The sequence below is a fragment of the Sus scrofa genome, chromosome 7 (assembly GCF_000003025.6).
Source record: "Sus scrofa isolate TJ Tabasco breed Duroc chromosome 7, Sscrofa11.1, whole genome shotgun sequence".
Taxonomy (NCBI): domain Eukaryota; kingdom Metazoa; phylum Chordata; class Mammalia; order Artiodactyla; family Suidae; genus Sus; species Sus scrofa.
The window spans coordinates 50,057,017-50,076,658 of record NC_010449.5 but is presented as its reverse complement, the minus strand read 5'-3'; the positions used below and the strand labels follow the sequence as shown (position 1 = coordinate 50,076,658).

At 47.9% G+C, this 19,642-nt stretch overlaps 1 protein-coding gene across 3 annotated transcripts in view; it reads right to left on the bottom strand.

The window, feature by feature from the left end:
• The window catches only part of IL16 (interleukin 16), a 128,410-nt gene that overhangs the window by 25,688 nt on the left and 83,080 nt on the right, over positions 1 to 19,642 (bottom strand). For all 3 annotated transcript variants that reach the window (XM_013989017.2, XM_013989018.2, XM_021098275.1), the window contains exons 5-10: positions 19,382 to 19,492; positions 15,889 to 16,003; positions 8,259 to 8,332; positions 7,179 to 7,398; positions 6,191 to 6,308; positions 3,555 to 3,687 (exon numbers count right to left, since the gene is read on the bottom strand). In XM_013989017.2, the coding sequence (XP_013844471.1) occupies positions 3,555 to 3,687; positions 6,191 to 6,308; positions 7,179 to 7,398; positions 8,259 to 8,332; positions 15,889 to 16,003; positions 19,382 to 19,492 (771 nt within the window). The remainder of the gene's footprint in view (positions 1 to 3,554; positions 3,688 to 6,190; positions 6,309 to 7,178; positions 7,399 to 8,258; positions 8,333 to 15,888; positions 16,004 to 19,381; positions 19,493 to 19,642) is intronic.

The following is a 19,642-nucleotide window of genomic DNA, read 5'->3' as shown; positions in this document are numbered from 1 at the left end:
TCTGCGCTGCTGGTGGGAATGTAAAATGGTCAGGTTACAGCCAATATAGAAAGCAAGTATGACAGTTCCTCACAAAATTAAAAATAGAACTCCCTTATGATCCAGCAATTCTACTTCTGGATATACATCCCAAAAGAATGGAAAGCAGGGACTCCAAAGAGATATTTGTACACCCATGTGCATGGCAGCCTTATTCACAAGAGACAGGAGGTGGAAGCCATCGGACTGTCCATCAACAAATGAATGGACACACAAAACACAGTATACACAGACATAGGAATCTTATTCAGCCTTAAAAAGAAAGGAAATTTTTTTTTTCCTTTTAGGGCCACACCTGTGGCACATGGAAGCTCCCAGGCTAGGGGTCCCATTGGAGCTACAGCTGCCAGCCTACGCCACAGCCACAGTCACACGGGATCTGAGCTGCATCTGCGACTTACATCACAGCTCATGGCCACGCCAGATCCTTAACCCACTGAGCGAGGCCAGGGATCGAACCTGCGTCCTCATGGATACTAGTCAGATTCATTACCACTGAGCCACGACGGGAACTCCCAAGAAAGGAAATGTTGGTGGTGGTTATAACTTGGATGAGCCTAAAGGACATTATGGTAAGTGAAATGACCCAGTCACAAAAGGACAAATACTCTATGATGCGACTTACATGAGGTAGGCAGAGTAGTCAAAATCCTGGAGATGGAAAGTAGAATGCTTATCTCCAGGGGCTGGGGGAAGGGGAGAAGGAGACGTTTAAGTGAGTGCCATCCTGGAGATGGCTGGTGCTGACAGCTGCACAGTTCAGGTCACAGAACTCTATGCTTCAAAATGGCTAAGATGGTAAACCCTATGTTAGCTGTATTTTATCACAATAAAAAATAATAATACTAAATAAGTCACTTAAAGTGCGGGCACAGGCGTTCCTGTCGTGGTTCTGTGGTAATGAACCCGACTAGTATCCATGAGGACATGGGTTACATCCCTGGCTTCGCTCAGGGGGTTAAGGATCTGGCATTGCCATGAGCTGTGGTGCAGATCACAGATGTGGCGTTGGCTGTGGCTGTGGTGTAGGCTGGTAGCTGTAGCTCCAATTCGACTCCTATCCTGGGAACTTCCCTATGGTATGGGTGCAGCCCTGAAAAAAAAAAGGACAAGAAAGAAAGAGCCATTTGCAGCAACATGAATGGAACTAGAGACTCTCATACCAAGTGAAGTAAGTCAGAGAAAGACAAGTACCCTATGATATCACTTACATCTGGAATCTAATATATGGCATAAATAAATCTTTCCACAGAAAAGAAAACCATGGACTTGGAGAACAGACTCGTGGTTGCCAAGAGGGAGGGAGAGGGAGTGGGAAGGACTGGGAATTTGGGGTTAATAGATGCAATCTATTGCCTTTGGAATGGATTAGCAATGAGATCCTGCTGTGCAGCACTGGGAACTATGTCTAGTCATTTATGATGGAGCATGATAACGTGAGAAAAAAGAATGTATACATGTACGTGTAACTGGGTCACCATGCTGTACAGTAGAAAATTGACAGAACACTGTAAACCAGCTATAATGGAAAGAATAAAAATCATTATAAAAAAATTAAAAAATAAAAGAATAAGAAAGAAGGAAGGAAGGAAGGAAGGAAGGAAGGAAGGAAGGAAGGAAGGAAGGAAAAAAGGAAGAAAGAAAGAAAGAAAGAAAGAAAGAAAGAAAGAGAAAGAAAGGAAGAAAGAAAGAAAGAAAGAGAAAAGAAGGGAGGAAGGAAAGAAAAAGAAGGAAGGAAGGAAGGAAAGAAAGAAAGAAAAAGAAAGAAAGAAAGAAGGGAAGTAAGTAAGTGCTGGGCACAGTTCCTGGCGAAGAGTAAACTCTCCACAGCAGTCCCGGAAGGTAAAGACCATGCCCCCATTTCAGAGTTGAGGGGCCAGAGTCTCTGCGAGGTTAGATGAAGGTCACTCAAACTAAGCAGGTAAAGAGGGACATGAGCCAAGCCCAGGGCCTGCTTACCTGGGCCACTGGGTCTCCCTTGCCTGCAGAGCTCTGCCTTTTTTGCTGGGAGTTTGGGAGTCCATTTACTAAGAACATAGGCTGTCGTGGGTTTAAATCCTAGCTTCTCCATTTTGTAGCTTAACCACTGGTCAAGTTCCTTTTCCTTTCTAAGCCTCAGTTTCCTCATCTGTGAACTGGGGGTTGGGGAATCACACTGAATTTAGAGGATCGTGTAACAATTAAACGCAATTGTCTATGTCAGGTCTTAGGCAAGCCCACCTGGCACACAAGGATGAACTCAATATTGGTGACGATTATCACCAGGCTCTCCAAGGTCATCTCACCCATGCCACGGCTTCACCTCCCAAGTCTAGCTCCCACCTGGATTCCAGCCTTTATCAGCCCTAAATCGAATTGCCTGCCAGCATCTCTAACTAGACATCCCACAGGCCCCTCCATCTCACTGGGTCCCACCCTGAGTTCACTCTCTTCCCTTCCAAGCCCCCTCCCCTTTTCCAATTCGCTGTGCTGCTGGTGGTGTTGCCATCACTCCATCTTCCAATCTGAAAATACTCCGGTGCTCCTGGGCTCCCCCTGTCTTGCCCCAGAGTGACTCAGCCAGCAGACCTCATGGATTCTTCCCAAGTTGGTTCCTGTTGCCCTTTCTTCTCGGTTCTCTTCCCACATCTGCGATTTAGCTCAGGCCCTCACCATCCGTTTCCTTCCTTTTAAAAACTCCAAGCTCCACCAACTCCATCCTGCCCTCCGCAGTTCAATCAAAGGACAAAAGAAACCAAACCTGAACACGTTACATCTAGAGCTGCAGGCCTCCTCCTACCTCCTCACGACCCACAGAACAACAGGTGCACAATTCAGCCTCCCATGAAAAGCCCTTGGGCAGATAACACCAATGCCTCTGCCAAACTCCATTCTCAACCCTCTCCTCCAGTCCCCACATCGCAGCCCCCAGAACCCACCCCTCTCCTTCTGTAACAGGTCCCTTCAGGATTCTTCCCCTTAATGTTATGTCTCCACTGCCTGAAAGGCCCTTCCTCAAATTCTGCGCCTGGAGAAAACTAACTTGTGCTATTTCTTGCTTTTTATCTCCTTTCCTTCTGTTTGCCTGTATTCTCAGACCACTGTGTATTGCAATTCTTTCTATGTCAGTCCTTCCAGCGAGAACATAAGCTTCTAGAGGGCAGAGCCATATGCCAGAGGACAGGCTCTCTGTACACTCAGTGCCCAGCTCTAGTCACACGGGGGGACCATTGACGCATGGCTCAGTGAATCTATTTCATCGACTAGCAGGAAGCCCGAGTCTATATTTCCCTGCCCTACAGCTTGTAACACAGCTGCAAGAGCTTCCCTAAGCTAACGCCAGCCACTTTGGAGTCCAGGAGTTTGTCAGGGGACCTCTGCTGTGGACACTTGTTACTGCAGACACGTGGGGCAAGTTCTGGGAAATTCAAGTTCAAACTCAGTCAACAATGTCTCCATGTTCATCCATTTCTCATTCCAATCTGAGTATAGAAAGAGTGCGTCTGGGAAGAAGAGGATGCTGAACGGGGTGTCACCTGTGCATCTGGATGTCGGCTAACGATGATGGGGACCGGACCGGGACTGCAGTGACTCAGGATGGTGTAGACTTCATTGAGTGTCATGCAGTGCACGGGGCAGTCGTTGATTTCCACAATCTCATCGCCGCACCTGCGAAGGCATCAACAGGAAGCCATGAGCAGGCTCGACCACATGGCACAGGCAGGGCTGCTTTCCCCACGTCCCACTCTTGCCTGGGCTGTGTGATGAGACTGCAAACTCCCATCCTCCTTAGTCTCCTGACGGAAAGAGAAGAGGGCGACCAAAGCAGCGCATCACACGCCCGCTTAACGCACAATCACAAAGTGGGAGACAGGTCATACCCACAGTGAGGAAACATTCACAAATTTTGGAATCTTTTTTCTGTCTTTTCCACTTAACTAAACTCAATCAGGATGGAGGGCGGAGTTTAATCAATTTAACAGATTAACCAGTTACCCACAATTTAACCCCTTTTGTCCTCTCTTGGGGCCTCAGTGTTCCCATGGTTAAGAGGAAGGGCGGATGGGAGGTGCTAAAAGATAAAGAAGAGCTGCTGAAATTCCCAGGCTAGGGGCTGAATCAAAGCTGCAGCTGCCGGCCTACACCACAGCCCCAGCAACTCGGGATTGGAGCCACATCTGCCATCTACACCACAGCTCATCACAATGCCGGATCCTTAACCCACTGAGTGGGGCCAGGGATTGAACCCACATCCTCATGGATGCTAGCTGGGCTCGTGTCCACTCTGAGCCACAACAGGAACTCCCAGGACGAGATATTTAGAGTTATCCAGGTATAGCTCAGAGCCTGGTTCCTTGGGTCCCTGGACTCTCGGCGCATCAAAATCACTTGGGAGATCCTTAGAAATGCAGAAGCTCAGGGCCCTCCCCTGACCCACTGAACCAGAATCTGCATTTTAACCAGATCCCCAGGAATTTGTATGCACCTTGCAGTTTAAGAGGCATTGTCTCAGAAAGTACCGGTCTGAAACGGAAAACGTGAGGTAAATGCCTTTAATTCAGCTGTAACTAATATAGACCGTACAGTGACATAAATAGGAGCTCCGATGAAGTTTACTCATATAGTCTGTATGGAAAAAGACGCTTACTAAGTAAATCAGTAGTATTAACTCTATTTCATGGTAGCATAAAGAAAATATTTTCGGGTAGTCCACGTTGATCTTTCTACGAATGACTTCTGAGAAGCAAAAATCGAAATTTTAGTTTCAATAAGTGATCTGTGTTTAGTAAACATTTAGGTCCAGGTTAACTCGTTATATGCTCTATACTCTAACATTCATTTCCTCTCTCAGACAGCATGTGATGTATATGCTATATATTATATATCTCAGCATATCTTCATGTTTATTTTCCCTACTGGGTTTGGGTTTTACTAACTCCAGACAGTGTTGCCATATTTAAAAAAAGTCTTTCTATAATTGCAGTATATAAAAGCCCTGCATAGGCTGGTATCTTGCAGCTGTGCAGGGATTGTTCAGGAACCTTCCATTTTCCTTGGCACTAAGTGCTGAATGGGCACAGTCTTCAGTGACATCAAGGCAAGAGTGTCCTATCTTAGCAGAGAAGGTGACCCAACTCGGCAGAAATGTAGACAGAGGGGCCTTATACCGCAGAAGGAGCAGTGAAATCAGTGTCAGGAGATCTGAGTTCCAATCCTGGCCCTGCTGATAACCAGCTAGGGCAGAGGATGGTCAAAAGGGGTCCATCATCTATTTTTTTAAATAAAGTTTTATTGGGAGTTCTTGTCATGGTGCAGCGGAAATGAATCCAACTAGGAGCCATGAAGTTGCAGGTTCAATCCCTGGCCCTGTTCAGAGCATTGAGGATCCAGCAGTGCTGCGAGTGGTGGTGTAGGTTGAAGATGCAGCTCGGATCTGATGTTGCTGTGGCTGTGGTGTAGGCCGGCAGCTGCAGCTCCAACTGGACCTCTGGCCTGGGAACCCCCATATGCTGCAGGTGCTGCTCTAAAAAATAAAATAAAATAAAATAAAATAAAATAAAGTAAAGTAAAGTAAAGTAAAGTAAAGTAAAGTAAAGTAAAATAAAATAAAATAAAATAAAATAAAATAAAATAAAATAAAATAAAATAAAAAAGTTGCATTGGAACAAAGCCGTGCTCACTCATTTCCATATTGTCTACAGCTTCTGTTTTCCTGCTATGATATGAAAGGTGCATAGTTGCCACAGAGACAGTAAGGTCTGCAAAGCCTAAAGTATATACTATTTGGCACTTTCTAGAAAAAGCTTTTCAATCCCTAAATGAGGTCTTATTGAGATAATTTCACCTTCTCTGCCTCATTTTCCCCGTGTATGAAACAAGGGGATTGGATTGTACAAATCCTCTATGTATCGATGCAACTTGATCTTTTCCACCTCATTTTTGTCCTGTGTGGGTTGCCAATAATCCATTTCCTGCCTTTCAACAAGAATGAACCCCGTCGCCTTCCCTCCCTATTTCCCCCAGCCTGGGAACTTCCATATGCTGCGGGTGTGGCCCTAAAAAGCAGCAAGAAAAAAAAATTTCATCTCCACATCTGTCTCTTGACATGCTAGGAACGCCTTCCCTCTGTTGTAAATCAGGGGTCTTTTCCAAAACAGAAATCAAGACATACCTGAGTCGCCCATCCAGATGGGCCACAGATCCTGGAGAGAGCGTATGAACGAAAATGCCAGAGATGCACTGGAAGTAGGGGACACTGCACAGGCCGATTCCCAGCCCAACGCCAGCTTCTGGAAGGCAGAACGGGGTGGCGGGGGAGACACTTGTGATTGAGCTTCCACAGGTGTGCACTAGTCTGTCAGGTCCCTGAACTCTATCCTGGTTACTTGGTGTCTCCTATGTTTAAGGCATTCATCCCACCCACACTTATGGAGCTTCACTGTGAGTAGGGCTGCCAGGGTCAGCAGCAGTGACCAAGGCAGATGAGGATGCTGAGATCGAGTAACGAAAGAGAAGGAAGGAGGCAGGGAAGAAGAAAGGAGGAGAGGGGAGGTGGGAAGGAAGGAAGGAGGGAAAGAGGAAGGGACAGAAGAAAGAATCCAGGCTGGTCCCTCTGCAGGAGCCCAGCTCGGTGCTACGCCTCCTCTTCACCCTCCAGGTCTCAGCCCAGCTGCACAGTGGCAGAGAGGGCTGCCGAGCCCCCGCTGTCAGCATCCACCCAGGGGGGCAAAAGGACCGGATGTCCATTCCCAAACCTCAATTCTCTACCGCAAGGAAGAAAACTGAGCCCCAGAGCAGGAAAGTGACCTGCGCAAAGTCTCGGCAGATTAGTTGTAGAGATGTAATTCCTGGTGTGCATGCGTGTGTGTGTGTGTGAGAGAGAGAGAGAGAGAGAGAGAGAGAGAGACTTGAGTTTGCTTTGTTTTCTTTTATTTTAACCGCTGCACCAGAACATGCTGACTGAGTGTGGACGGTATGTCCCGGACTTCTATTACCCAACAGAGCCCTAGACCTTGCAGCTGAACAAAATCTCTTGATGGACCACGCCTCGGGGGCTGTCCCTGGGCTGTGCCACATGCAGAAGGTCTGGGAGACGACACAGTGGTGGTGGCCTAAGGAAGAGGGTGGGGAGGCTGCTGGGTCCCCCAGGAGGCACCTACCTTTCTTCAGGGATACCTCCACCATGACCCTGTAGTTGGGCTTGGCGCCCCCGCTGGCAGGAGCTTCCGGGCTTTCCGGGACGAAGGAGCTGCAGTCCTTGGTGACACAGGTGCTGGAGCTCAGGGAGCGGCACAGCGGGGGGGACACGTGGCTGCTCAGGGAGTCAGGGGCCGTCAGGCGGGTCCTCACGGTCAGGGTGAGGAGCCCCTTTTTGGCTTGCTGCAAGGAAACAGAGAGGTCCCAGCGGCAGCTCAGGGCGAGGTGAAGAGAACAAGCCTTTGTGAATTAACAGGAGTAGAATGCTTCTGAAGGAAATGCAGCCGTGTGTGTGTTGTATGTGTGTATGTGTGTGTGCCTGTGATATGCAAGTGTGTGTATACATATATATGACATTTGTATGTGTCTATATAGATATGCTATATAATGTACATGACATATGTACATAGATATACACATATGCCAAATAGTCTTGAACTAACTAGAGACTCAAAAATATCTTTTAGCGATTGCCTTCAAAACGTAAAACAGATTATAGTATACATACATAGAAGGCTTTCAAAATAGTTCTATGAACCTTAAAGAGTTGACAGATCTCTTAACAATAGTCCCAACTACACTGTTTTTGTTTCTTTTCTTCTTCTTCTTTTTTTTTCTTTTTAGGGCCACACCTGCAGCATATGGAGGCTCCCAGGCTAGGGATTGAATCAGAGCTACAGCTGCCGGCCTACACCACAGCCACAGCAATGTGGGATCTGAGCTTTGTCTGCGACCTACACCACAGCTCACCAAAATGCTGGATCCTTAACTCACTAAGCAAGGCCAGGGATGGAACCCACATCCTCATGGATGCTAGTCGGGTTTGTTACTGCTGAGCCACGACGGGAACGCCTACACTGGTTCTTTTCTGAGTAAGGTCTATTTTTGAGTGCTGTGCCAAGATCAGCATTGGCTGGGCGCCCCATGTGAAGGACCCCACATTTTGAATGCATAGGTTTGAAGGAAGGCGGGGGATGCTGGGAGCTTGGTTCTTTTGCCTGGAAGCCCCAGAGCAGGGCTGTGCATTGAAAACAAATGGTCACCTTGAACTTCTGCAGAGCATCCTGATGTGTTAGTCCTGCCATCGATTCGCCGTTGAGTTCCAGAATTTCATCACCTGTTGGGAGAGGGAGGAAACCGTAGCTGAGAAGAACGTTGCATTATCCCCACCTTAAGCTCTAGTGCCCCCCCCCGCCGCCACCCCGACAGCTTTTGGGGCCACACACAAAGCACCCACTGTGAAGAACATATTCACTAAAGGTAGTGGTTATCACGTTTGCCCCCACTGAGCGCTCTCCCCCTGGGAGTCAGGCAGGGCAGCGGTGATGGGCCATGTCTGGCTCCTCTTACCTTCAGAATGAGGTCCAGGGTTCTTAGCCAGGCACACATGGCCTGGCCTGATCGGCCCCCTGACCACCTCTTGGCTACACCTCTTTCCCTTTTGCATCCCTGCACCTCCCACTATTCACTCCCCTGGACCATTTCTTGATGCCACAGGCCTGCCTTTCCCATAGTGGTCCCTGCAGCTCCATGCCTATTTCCGTGCCACCATCTCAACTAAAATGTACATCTCCTGCCTTCTTCACCTCCTGCTTCTTCACCTCTCAGTCTCCATTGACTCTGTCCTCTCATGGCACCCAGGATCCACCACTCTCACAGCCCTTGTCACCCTGGGGTAACCGATGACCTGTGGATGTCTCCCCCCTCTGCGGGCAGCTCCCTGGGGACGAGGCTTTGTTATATTAGATGCTGTACCCCCAGGGCCAACTGTGGGTGAGGCCTCCAAAGTGCTCGGTAAATGTGGAGACGAGACATGGTATTTCCATAATGCAAAGGAAGCCCATTTTACAGAAGAGGAAAGTGAGCTCAGACGGTCCAAAGTCATGTGGTAAAAAGAGTTAGGACCCGGATCTTTTTACTCCAAGTCATATCTTCACAACACTACACACCTAATAGGAGACTTTTTCCTGTATCCAGAAATCCATTTTTTTGCGGATGGAAAACCGCTTTCTCCCTTCCATTCAATCTGTTCAACACACAGACGAGGAGCCCTGTCTCTGTATTCAACATTGTGCTGGGAAATTCTGATGCAAATATGACTTTTGACATGGGTTTCTGGCGTGGTGGTTGTTGGTGAATCTGCTGTCACCTAATTACAGTTCCATCGTAAATCATCCATCTCTGGTTGCTTTTAATGTACTTTTCCTTTTGTCTTTTTTTTTTTTTTTTTTTGGTCTTTTTTGCCTTTTCTAGGGCTGCTCCCGCAGCATATGGAGGTTCCCAGGCTAGGGGTCGAATTGGAGCTGTAGCTGCTGACCTATGCCAGAGCCACAGCAACAACCTACACCACAGCTCACGGCAATGCCAGATCCTTAACCCACTGAGCAAGGCCAGGGATCGAACCCGCAACCTCATGGTTTTTAGTTGGATTTGTTAACCACTGTGCCATGACGGGAACTCCTTTTTTGTCTTTGATAGTCTGAAGTTTCACTAGGAAGTGTTAGGGTGCTTCCTTATAGTGAAGTTCCATGCCTTAAGAAAATTCCCTTTTTTTTTTTTTTTTTTTTTTTTTTGGTCTTTTATCTTTTTAGGGCCGAACCTGTGGCATATGGAGGTTCCCAGGCTAGGGGTCGAATCGGAGCTTCAGCTACCAACCTACGCCACAGCCGCAGCAACGCCAGATCCGAGCTGTATCTGCGACCTACACCACAGGTCACGGCAATGCACCATCCTTAACCCACTGAGCAAGGCCAGGGATTGAACCCACAACCTCCTGGTTCCTAGTCTGATTTGTTGATGCTGCACCATGACAGGAACTCCAAGTTCTGGAAAATTCTTTTTTTTTTTTTTTTTTGCTATTTCTTGGGCCGCTCCCGCGGCATATGGAGGTTCCCAGGCTTGGGGTCGAATCGGAGCTGTAGCCACTGGCCTACGCCAGATCCACAGCAACGCTGGATCCGAGCCGCGTCTGCAACCTACACCACAGCTCACGGCAACGCCGGATCGTTAACCCACTGAGCAAGGGCAGGGATCGAACCCGCAACCTCATGGTTCCTAGTCGGATTCGTTAACCACTGCGCCACGATGGGAACTCCTGGAAAATTCTTAACCATAATCTCATTGCCTATTGCTTCCCCTCTTTCATTCCATTCTTTCTAGAATTCTCATTAGGTTACTTTAGACCTTCTCAACCCATTCTCCATGTTTCTCTAGGACTCATCTTTTTCTTCTCTTTTCTCCACATGGCCTCCTGGATAATTTTGAGCTCACAAATTCTCCCTACAGCTTCATTTAATCTGATATTTAACCCATCCATTGAGGTTTTTTTTTTTTTTTTTTTTTTGGGCTGCACCCATGGCATATGGAAGTTCCCTGGTTAGGTGTCAAATCAGAGCTACAGCTTCTGGCCTACACCACAGCCATAGCAACATCAGATCCAAGCAGCATCTGTGACCTACACCACAGCTCATAGCAACGCTGGATCCTTAACCCACTGAGCGAGGCCAAGGATCAAACCCGCATTCTCATGGATACTAGTCAGATTCTTTTTTTTTTTTTTTTTTTTTTTGTCTTTTTGTCTTTTGTCTTTTGTTGTTGTTGTTGTTGTTGTTGTTGCTATTTCTTGGGCCGCTCCCGCAGCATATGGAGGTTCCCAGGCTTGGGGTCGAATCGGAGCTGTAGCCACTGGCCTTCGCCAGAGCCACAGCAACACGGGATCCGAGCTGCGTCTGCAGCCTATACCACAACTCACGGCAACGCCTGATCGTTAACCCACTGAGCAAGGGCAGGGACCGAACCCACAACCTCATGGTTCCTAGTCGGATTCGTTAACCACTGCGCCACGACGGGAACTCCACTAGTCAGATTCTTAACCTGCTGAGCCACAACAGGAACTCTGTTTTTTTTAAATGTTTTATTTCAATGACTGCTTCTTTTTTCATTTCTAAAAGTTATTTTTCATGTCCCATCTATTTTTCATTTTATTCTGCCCTGTCCTTATTGTTTCTATATTCCTTCTTTTATCTTTTTAAAGACCTCACACATTGAGAAATGATCACCACAATGAGTCTAGTTAATATTAGTCACCAGGCCTGGTTACAAGATTTTTTTCCCTTGTGATGAGAACTTCTAAGATCTACTCTTTGAGCAATTTTCAAACATATATTACAGTATTTTTTTTTCTTTTTATGGCCACACCTGTGGCATATGGAAGTTCCCAGGATAGGAAATGAATCTGAGCTGGAGTTGTGAACTACACCACAGCTGCAGCAATGCTGGATCCTTAACCTACTGCTCTGGGCCAGAAATTGAATGTGGGATTGGATCTGCAGTGATCCAAGTTGCTGCAGTCAGATTCTTAACCTACTGTGCCACAGTGAGAACTCCCTACAGTATTATTAACTAGAGTCACCATGATATATGACAAATCCCCATGACATTTATTTTATAACTGGAAGTTTATACCTTTTGACTCCCTTCATCCATTTTGCCCCCACCCCCCACCCCAGTTCTGGCATCTGTTTTCCATATCTATGAGTTCGGGGTTTTCAGTTTTTGGTTTTGGTTCCACATATGAATGAGATCATGCCGTATTTATCTTTCTCTGACTTATCTGACTCAGCATAATGCCCTCAAGGTCCTCCCATGTTGTCTCAAATGGCAGGGTTTCCTTCTTTTTTTACGGCTGAAGACTTGGAATCTTAATCTTCAACACATTTTTAAGGGGAGCTTGTTTTTCTGTAGGATTCCCATATCCCTCAGGTTGCTACCAAGCAGCTGCTCCTTTATTGCCAGTAGGCATCCAGGGTTTTCACTGGTTCAGGACTAGTGTCAGCATTAACTCCTTGGTGGAAGTCTGAGCTCTAAGGGGCGACAGGTGGGACCTGCCACAGGCTTGTCAGAAGCTGACAAGGGAGGGAGGGTGGGAGGTGTCTTGAGGGAGATGTCTCCCCACCCATGAGTCAAGGACAAAGTTGAGTTTCACTTGTTGCTTTCCTAGGCCTGCTGGCCTTTCACTAGAGCTGCTCCTCAGCACAAAGGCTTTCTGCTGGTTCTCAGAGGTTCCCAGGGGCCCGGGGCCACCTCGCCTGCTCCTGTGTGGGCATTCTGATCCTGGCCACTGGCCCTCAGGCCCTATAAGCAGGGCCATGTGCTATCACATCGTCAACTCCGGGCAAGGTCAGGCATAGATTTAAAGTTATTTCTTTGTTGCTTTGAAGCTGGGTATTTCCATTCCTTTCTTTCAAGTTCTGATGTGCTATTTTACCCAACATGTCTTGTGTTGACACTAAAGGGGTGGGAAGAATATTCAAATTACCTTAACCTGTTAAGCTGTTAAAAATAGAGGGAAAAAACAAAAGGCTCAGTCCTTGCCCTCATAAGATGCCAAGTTGAGGCATGAACATAGGCAGATTAAAATACAATCAATGGACGTTCCCAATGTGGCTCAGCGGGTTAAGAACGCGACTAGTATCCATGAGGATTCAGGTTCTAACCCTGGGCTCGATCCCTGGGCTAAGGATCCGGGTTGCCACAAGCTGCAGTGTAGGCTGCAGAGGCAGCTCAGATCAGGTGTTGCCGTGGCTGGGGTGTAGGCTGGCAGCTGTAGCTCTGATTCGACCCCTAGCCTTGGAACCTCCATGTGCCGCAGGTGCAGCATAAAAAAAAAAAAAAAAAAATCATCAGTATATGTGCTGAGGGAAAGATCTACAAAGAACATACTTCCGAAACATCCATACTTAATGACGCAGAGGCTGGAGGGTACTTGTCTTTAGGTTATTAGAATGGCCATCTCCATAGGGCCACGTGGCCCAAATCCAGTCCCTATCCTTATTTGGCCATGCCTGTTAGAAGGTGATTAACTTTGGATTTGCCATATAAGTCTTAACACAGTCATTTCTTTCTTTCCTTTTTTTCCCCCCCAAAGGGAATACAAATAAAAACATGATTAGCCTTGATGCAGACACCGAACTTCTAATTTCTTTTTTTTTTTTTTTTATTTTCCCACTGTACAGCAAGGGGGTCAGGTTATCCTTAGATGTATACATTGCAGTTACAGTTTTTTCCCCCACCGTTTCTTCTGTTGCAACATGAGTATCTAGACATAGTTCTCAATGCTATTCAGCAGGATCTCCTTGTAAATCTATTCTAGGTTGCAGACACCGAACTTCTATTGCAAATGATATATCCCCCATAAACTCAAGGGCAGATTCTAAAACTTCACTTTTCAAACAAGTTGCAAAAGATGATTTGGTCAATTATTTGAGGCTGGAAGCAAGGATTGCAGACTAGCTGAGTGTCATTTTCATTGAATTTTTACTATTGCTACTAACCAAGTGAGACAAATACCCATTAAACAAAAAAGAATGAAGCATGGCTTGGACAGGCTTATCTCTTATGGACACTTCAACTCCTCTTCCTCATCTTTTATTCAAATACAGAAAAGTACAGAAGACAATAAAGCCAACGGGCATAGTCTCAAGATTTTGGGGCCACCATCCTCCCTTCTCTCACTGACTCCTCTCCGTGCCTCCGGATTTAGCTATACCCCTCAAGCTGTGCCTCAGCCCTCTTCCTTGCCTCCTTCACCCACTCTATAACTTCAGCTATTTTCTAACTGTCAATGACCCTAAAATCTACATTCAACAGGTGCTCCCTTCCTGAGCTGGGATCCAAATTTTCCTTCCCTTGCTGGACAGCTCCCCCTATTGGTCACCTGCAGACCTCACTCCACTCCATTGTAAAATATCCTCATTTGCTTTCTTTTTCTTTCCTCTTCCTCCACCTCTTGTCCTATGTAATTCACCATCATTCTCTCATTTATTAAGACCTGAAACCTTCATGTGTTCTCTGACCTACATCTCATCAGCCACCTCCACTGAGGCTGTGTGTCTTCCACCGGTGTGCAAAGTAACACAATGTCTTCTATCAAGACAACCAAGAAATCATGGTTACTCTATTTTGCTCCGGTTTCCCCTGAAACGCCTTCCTGCGACCCCCTCCTTTTTACCTCTTCTCCCAGCAACAGTTTGTTTCAATCAGCCAACCGGGAAGAATGTGCACCCTGACCTGACCAATGGGAAGGGAACAGGTACATCACCTGCATTAGGGATAAATAGGGAGGGTCTTTTCTTCTTTGCGGGTGCTTTTTGGAGGACCCGCACCCTTCTGCAGAAGTAGAGCCTTGTCGAGAGACATCCCCGTGTTCATGTGTCTCGTTTTCTGACACTGATGATCTGAGCTATTCTCCTACAACCAGCACTCTTCTTCTCCCAGGGTTACATTCTCAGGGCAGACCCTAAAGAGCTGGAGTCTGGCTCTTACCATAGCCTCGGAACCAGTTTTACTGCTTTTGGTGTCTCGCCAGCCCATTTCATCTTACACTCAGCTTCCTGAAGCATCAAAAACCCTTGGACCCAACTGGTCCCTCCCAAATGATAAAAACCTTCAAATGCTCCCCACGGCCTATACAATAAAATCCATATGCATAATCCTGCATAATGTTAAAGTTGGCAAACTTTCTCTATAAAGAGCCAGACAGTAAATATTTTAAGCTTTGCAGGCCATATGCACTCTGTTGAAACTATTCACAAAAGCAGCCAGAGACCAGAGGTGAGTGAGTGAGCATGGCTGTGTCCCAATAAAGCTTTCCTATGGAGCCTGAAATTGGAATTTAATTCTCACAAAAGAAGCAAAAGTCCTTTTGACTTTTTTCAGCCATTTGAGAAACATAAAAATTGTTCTCTGTTCATAAGCCTTGTAAAAATAGGCACTGGGCCAGATGTGGGCCATAGGCTGTAGCTGGTCCACACTGCCCTAAACAAGTTAGGTTATGAAAGGTAATTAAGCTCCCAGCATAGTTTACGGACACGGATCTGAGAGAGGAGAGGAAAAAGGTTGGGAAATCCCTTCTCTTTAAAGAGCTCCACGCTGGCCCAGGGTCAGGTGCCCAGGGTCCTCCCTCTGCTCCTTGACTGCCTGCCCCTCCCCCCACATTCTGCCTCCTGGTTAGAACCTGGGGATCTCTGCCTGCTGCCCACGGATCCACAGCAGACTGTGGGGTGGGATCAGAGGTGGCTGAGGAGACAGGGAGGGGTACTGGGGGGCCCTCAGCTCCCTGGGCCCCTTCCTCTGGGGATGGCCAAGGGCTTCTGATGAAAGTGCTGAAGCGAGGCAGTTGATGGGAGCGGGATGGGCAGCTGAGCCTCTCAATAGAGGGATCCTCTCTGACAACCCTCCAGATTCCTAGAGCCCAGGAAGGGGCAGGCTCAAGGAGACTGTTTCTCCAGCTCATGAGAAGCACTCGGTCTGGTTCCCTGTGGCTGTGGATTCAGGTGGGCAGAGAAAAAGAAGGAAATGGGAAGTCAATGGATGCCAGCAACCGAGAGGGGCCTTGGAAAGAAAGGCGAAGGTGGCCGTGGGAATGGGAGGGACAGGGCAGACACCTCAGTGTGTCCCAGGCCATAACAGGATGGGGACTGAGGGTGCAAACACACACAGGCCAGCCATGACAGAGCCATCGGGGCGACTGTCACGCCTGCAGACCTTCAAATCCACGGAACAGTGTTCTGAAGGCCCAAGACATGTGTCGTGTTCCCAGCAGCTTCTATGGGCAGCCTAGCGATTCTGCTTTGGATCACCTTGACATCAGCTACGAAGAGCTGGGAAATTTACCTTCCTGGAGCCTTCCATCAGCTGCCGCTGCTCCCCCTGCAAAGATGGTTTTAACATAAATCCCAATGGGGCCATAAATGCTGTCCTGTCCTCCAACGATGCTGAAGCCCAGGCCCTGGGAAGGAAGAGGAGACGGTCAACCTTCGGAGATTTCCACGCCATTCCCCAGGCTGCCGTTTCCTGCGGCCGTGCTGTGATGAGGAGAAGGACCTGGGCCACCCCGGGGAGCAGCCTGCCTTATCTGGTTGATGACCGAGGAGCTCCCTCCTTCCCAAGGAGGCTTAGCTTGGGACCCGGTGAACTCCTCTCTAGACTGTGTGCCCTGTGAGGTCCATGAACGCATCTAATCTGTCTGTGTCTGGCCTCCAGCAAGTGCTCAAGACAGGTGCCTGGTGGAGTAGAGGCACCCATGCCAGCTGGAGGCCAGGCCTTTGGGTCCAACTCACAAGCACGACAGGGAGTGTCAGCAGCTTGGGTCCCAGGAAGACCCCCTCCAGTTGATCGCCGCTGTGTAACAGCAGCACCGCCTGTGAGGCCAGCAGCTGCTCAGAGCCAAGTACATGCATCACCCCAGCACCACAGAGGGGGCAGGCTGGGCAGCCAACGCTAAGACCCCAGAGGGGACCGAGTGAGCAGGGGCCTGGCGGGAGAGCTGTGTGGACGAGGTGCCGTTCTGAGCTTCTGGTGAAGGCGGTAAATGTTTCAGGATGGAAAAGATAAAATGACGTCCAGGAGTAGCACATGGGTAGGAAAAAAGAGAGGAGTCTCCAGGCTCCTGTACAGCCCCCCTCTGATTTCTGGCTAAAAGAACTAATCTAGACGCAAATGTGCACTGCCCTGGTGAGGCGGGATGGCTGACCCCTGAGGGTCAGAAAGTCTTGGGTCTTTGTCTTAGTTGAGCTGCTTGGTAACCAAGTGACCTTGGGCACATCCTATAACTCCCAGGTCCTCAGGCTCCTCATCTATTAATAGGAGATAATAACGGTGCTTGTGCGAGAATGAAAGGAATGGTCCTTGCAAAGAAAGCCCTTAGCACAATGCCTGGGTTTGGGTGGCTGGTTTTATTTGATTTTGACCCTATCTCAAGTACTTGTAGATCCTTCTAGCTCTGGTTCTTCCTCCTCCACCTGAACTTGGTGCTGACCTCACTCCTACTTGTCCCTGTTAACGATGAGATCTTAGGTGTGTGGGTTGGATCAGGTGGACAGTGAGAGACCTGCCTTATTTCTGAGTCCATGACCACTGCTCTGTGCTCCAGGCTTCCTACACCAAATACATCACACTTTCCATCGGGGCCAGATCAATCTGCCTGGGGACACATTTGCCCATGAAGTCTACTGATTGAATGCACAGTCTATGTCCACCAAGATAACTGGCACCATTTTTGCTCATCTTTGCACAATGGCTGGCACTCTTTTCCATTCTGCCTTCTTTTGAGCCTTGCAAAACATTTAAAAGTCAACCGTGTTAAAAATGCTTCTACCCAAATTCAAGGACAGGGCGGGGCAGGGGGGGTAGTATTACAATTTACTCATCAGAAGGAGGGGCTGTTTGGAGAAAAGTCAGCACTGGAGGTAGTTACTCTCTGGTAATTAGAGGAACAATCATCTTAGCACTTCTTACCTCTATCTGAGCTCCCAGGAGACAGAAGGAGTGTGTGTGTGCATGCGAAAGAGAGAGAGAACTGCAGAGTTGGGGACTCTGCTCGGAGAAGACCACAGCGGTGATTAGATCGTCCCTCACACCACACAGCAAAATCACCAGGTGGGAAGAAACCCACCCCCCACTATTTAAGCATTTTGCTGGCTTGTACTGGTCTGAGAATGTGGCTGGGTTTATTGCAGAAGTTCTTCAGTGTGCATGTCAACTCCATGCACAGGTGTGCAAAGGAACACTGGAGATGTCCCATGCCTGCCACCGTTTTTGTTCTCCCTTTTATTTATTTATTTATTTATTTATTTTTGTCTTTTTTGCCTTTTCTAGGGCCGCACTGGCAGCATACGGAGGTTTCCAGGCTAGGGGTCGAATCAGAGCTGCAGCTGCCAGCCTACACCACAAGCCACAGCAACGTGGGATCTGAGCCACATCTGCAACCTACACCACAGCTCACGGCAACACCAGATCCTTTACCCACCGAGCGAGGCCAGGGATCGAACCCACAACCTCATGGTTCCTAGTTAGATTCGTTAGCCACTGAGCCACGATGGGAACTCCCTGTTTTCCCTTTTAATGTCACTCAATCGTGGGGCAGAAATCAGTCTGAATATACAAACACGAGGGACTCACATGGATTGAATGTTGGTGTTCCCCCCTAATTAATATGTTGTGGGGGGCCTTCAAGAGATGACTGAACCATAGACAGGAAAGACGGGCAAGATCAGGGTAGGAGATCAGGAGGTACAAACTACCACGTATGAAATATATAAGCTACAAAGATATACTGTACATCACAGGGAATATAGGCAATATTTTACAATAACTATAAATGGAATATAACCTTTAATAATTGTGAATCACTATGCGGAACCCTTGAGACTTATACAATATTGTACATCACCTATACATTCAATTTTTTTAAAAGTTGGAGTTCCCGTCGTGGCTCAGTGGTAACGAACCCAACTAGGACCCATGAGGATGTGGGTTCAATCCCTGGTCTCTCTCAGTGGGTAAGGATCCAGCATTGCTGTGAGCTGCCATGTAGGTCACAGATGTGGCTTAGATCTGGCATGGCTGTGGCTGTGGCTGTGGTGTAGGCTGGCAGCTGCACCTCCGATTCAACCCCTAGCTGGGGAACTTCCACATGCCACGAGGGTGGCCCTAAAAAAAATAAATAAATAAAACAAAATACAAATTTAATAAAATGGAGGCAAAAACAAAAGAAAAGAAATGCTAATCTGTTCACATCTGTACTTGCTTGGTTTACAAAATATGTTTGCACTAAAGAAAAATGCTGCCTTGGTCAAAAAAAAAAAAAAAAAAAAAAAAAAGGCAGAGCCCTCATGAATGGGATTCGCGCTCTCATAAAAGAGCCCTCAGAGAGCTCCCTGCCCCTTCTGCCGTGTGAGGACACAGAGAAGGAGGCATCTGTGAATCAGGAAAGCAGTCTTCAACATGTGTGGCATCTGCTGGCACCTTAACCTTGGACTTCAGCCTCCAGAAGGGTGAGAAATAAAATGTCGTTTAAGCCGTCCAGTCTATGGTATTTTTAAGAGTGGCCTGGACCAGCTACAATGTTTTTCATATGATTTGAGTTTCATCATCGGGTAAGACTAACTTCTGGGAAATCCCATGCCAGGAACACATCAGGGAACATTCGTCCTCTGTGACCTTCATGGAGCAGAGCAAGCCTGACAGCCCCTCCCTGTGCCCACACGAGTGCGTCCCAACACTCACATTCTGATGCTCCTTTCTCTCCTTCTCCTCCCCTGGACACCGAAGCTCCTCAGAACCCGTGTCTGTCTGGAAGTTTCTGTTGCCAACAGCCCCGGCTTACCTTGGCCTGGCCCTTCATCAGCACGATGTTGGAGATGACGGAAGCCTGGAGGCCCCCCGAGGGCTGCACGAGCTGAGCCGTGCTGAGCGACCGCGTGGGTCTGGCCGTGCCCTGGAATGAGAGACCAGGATAGGGGAGGATGAAGCACCAGGATGGCAGCAGACCCCCCTCTGGCGACGTGGAGGCCCAGCCGAGGAGAGGATCAAATCCCCTCCTGCCTGAGGGTGTGCAGCATAAGGGCTGGAAGGGGTTAATGGGGTG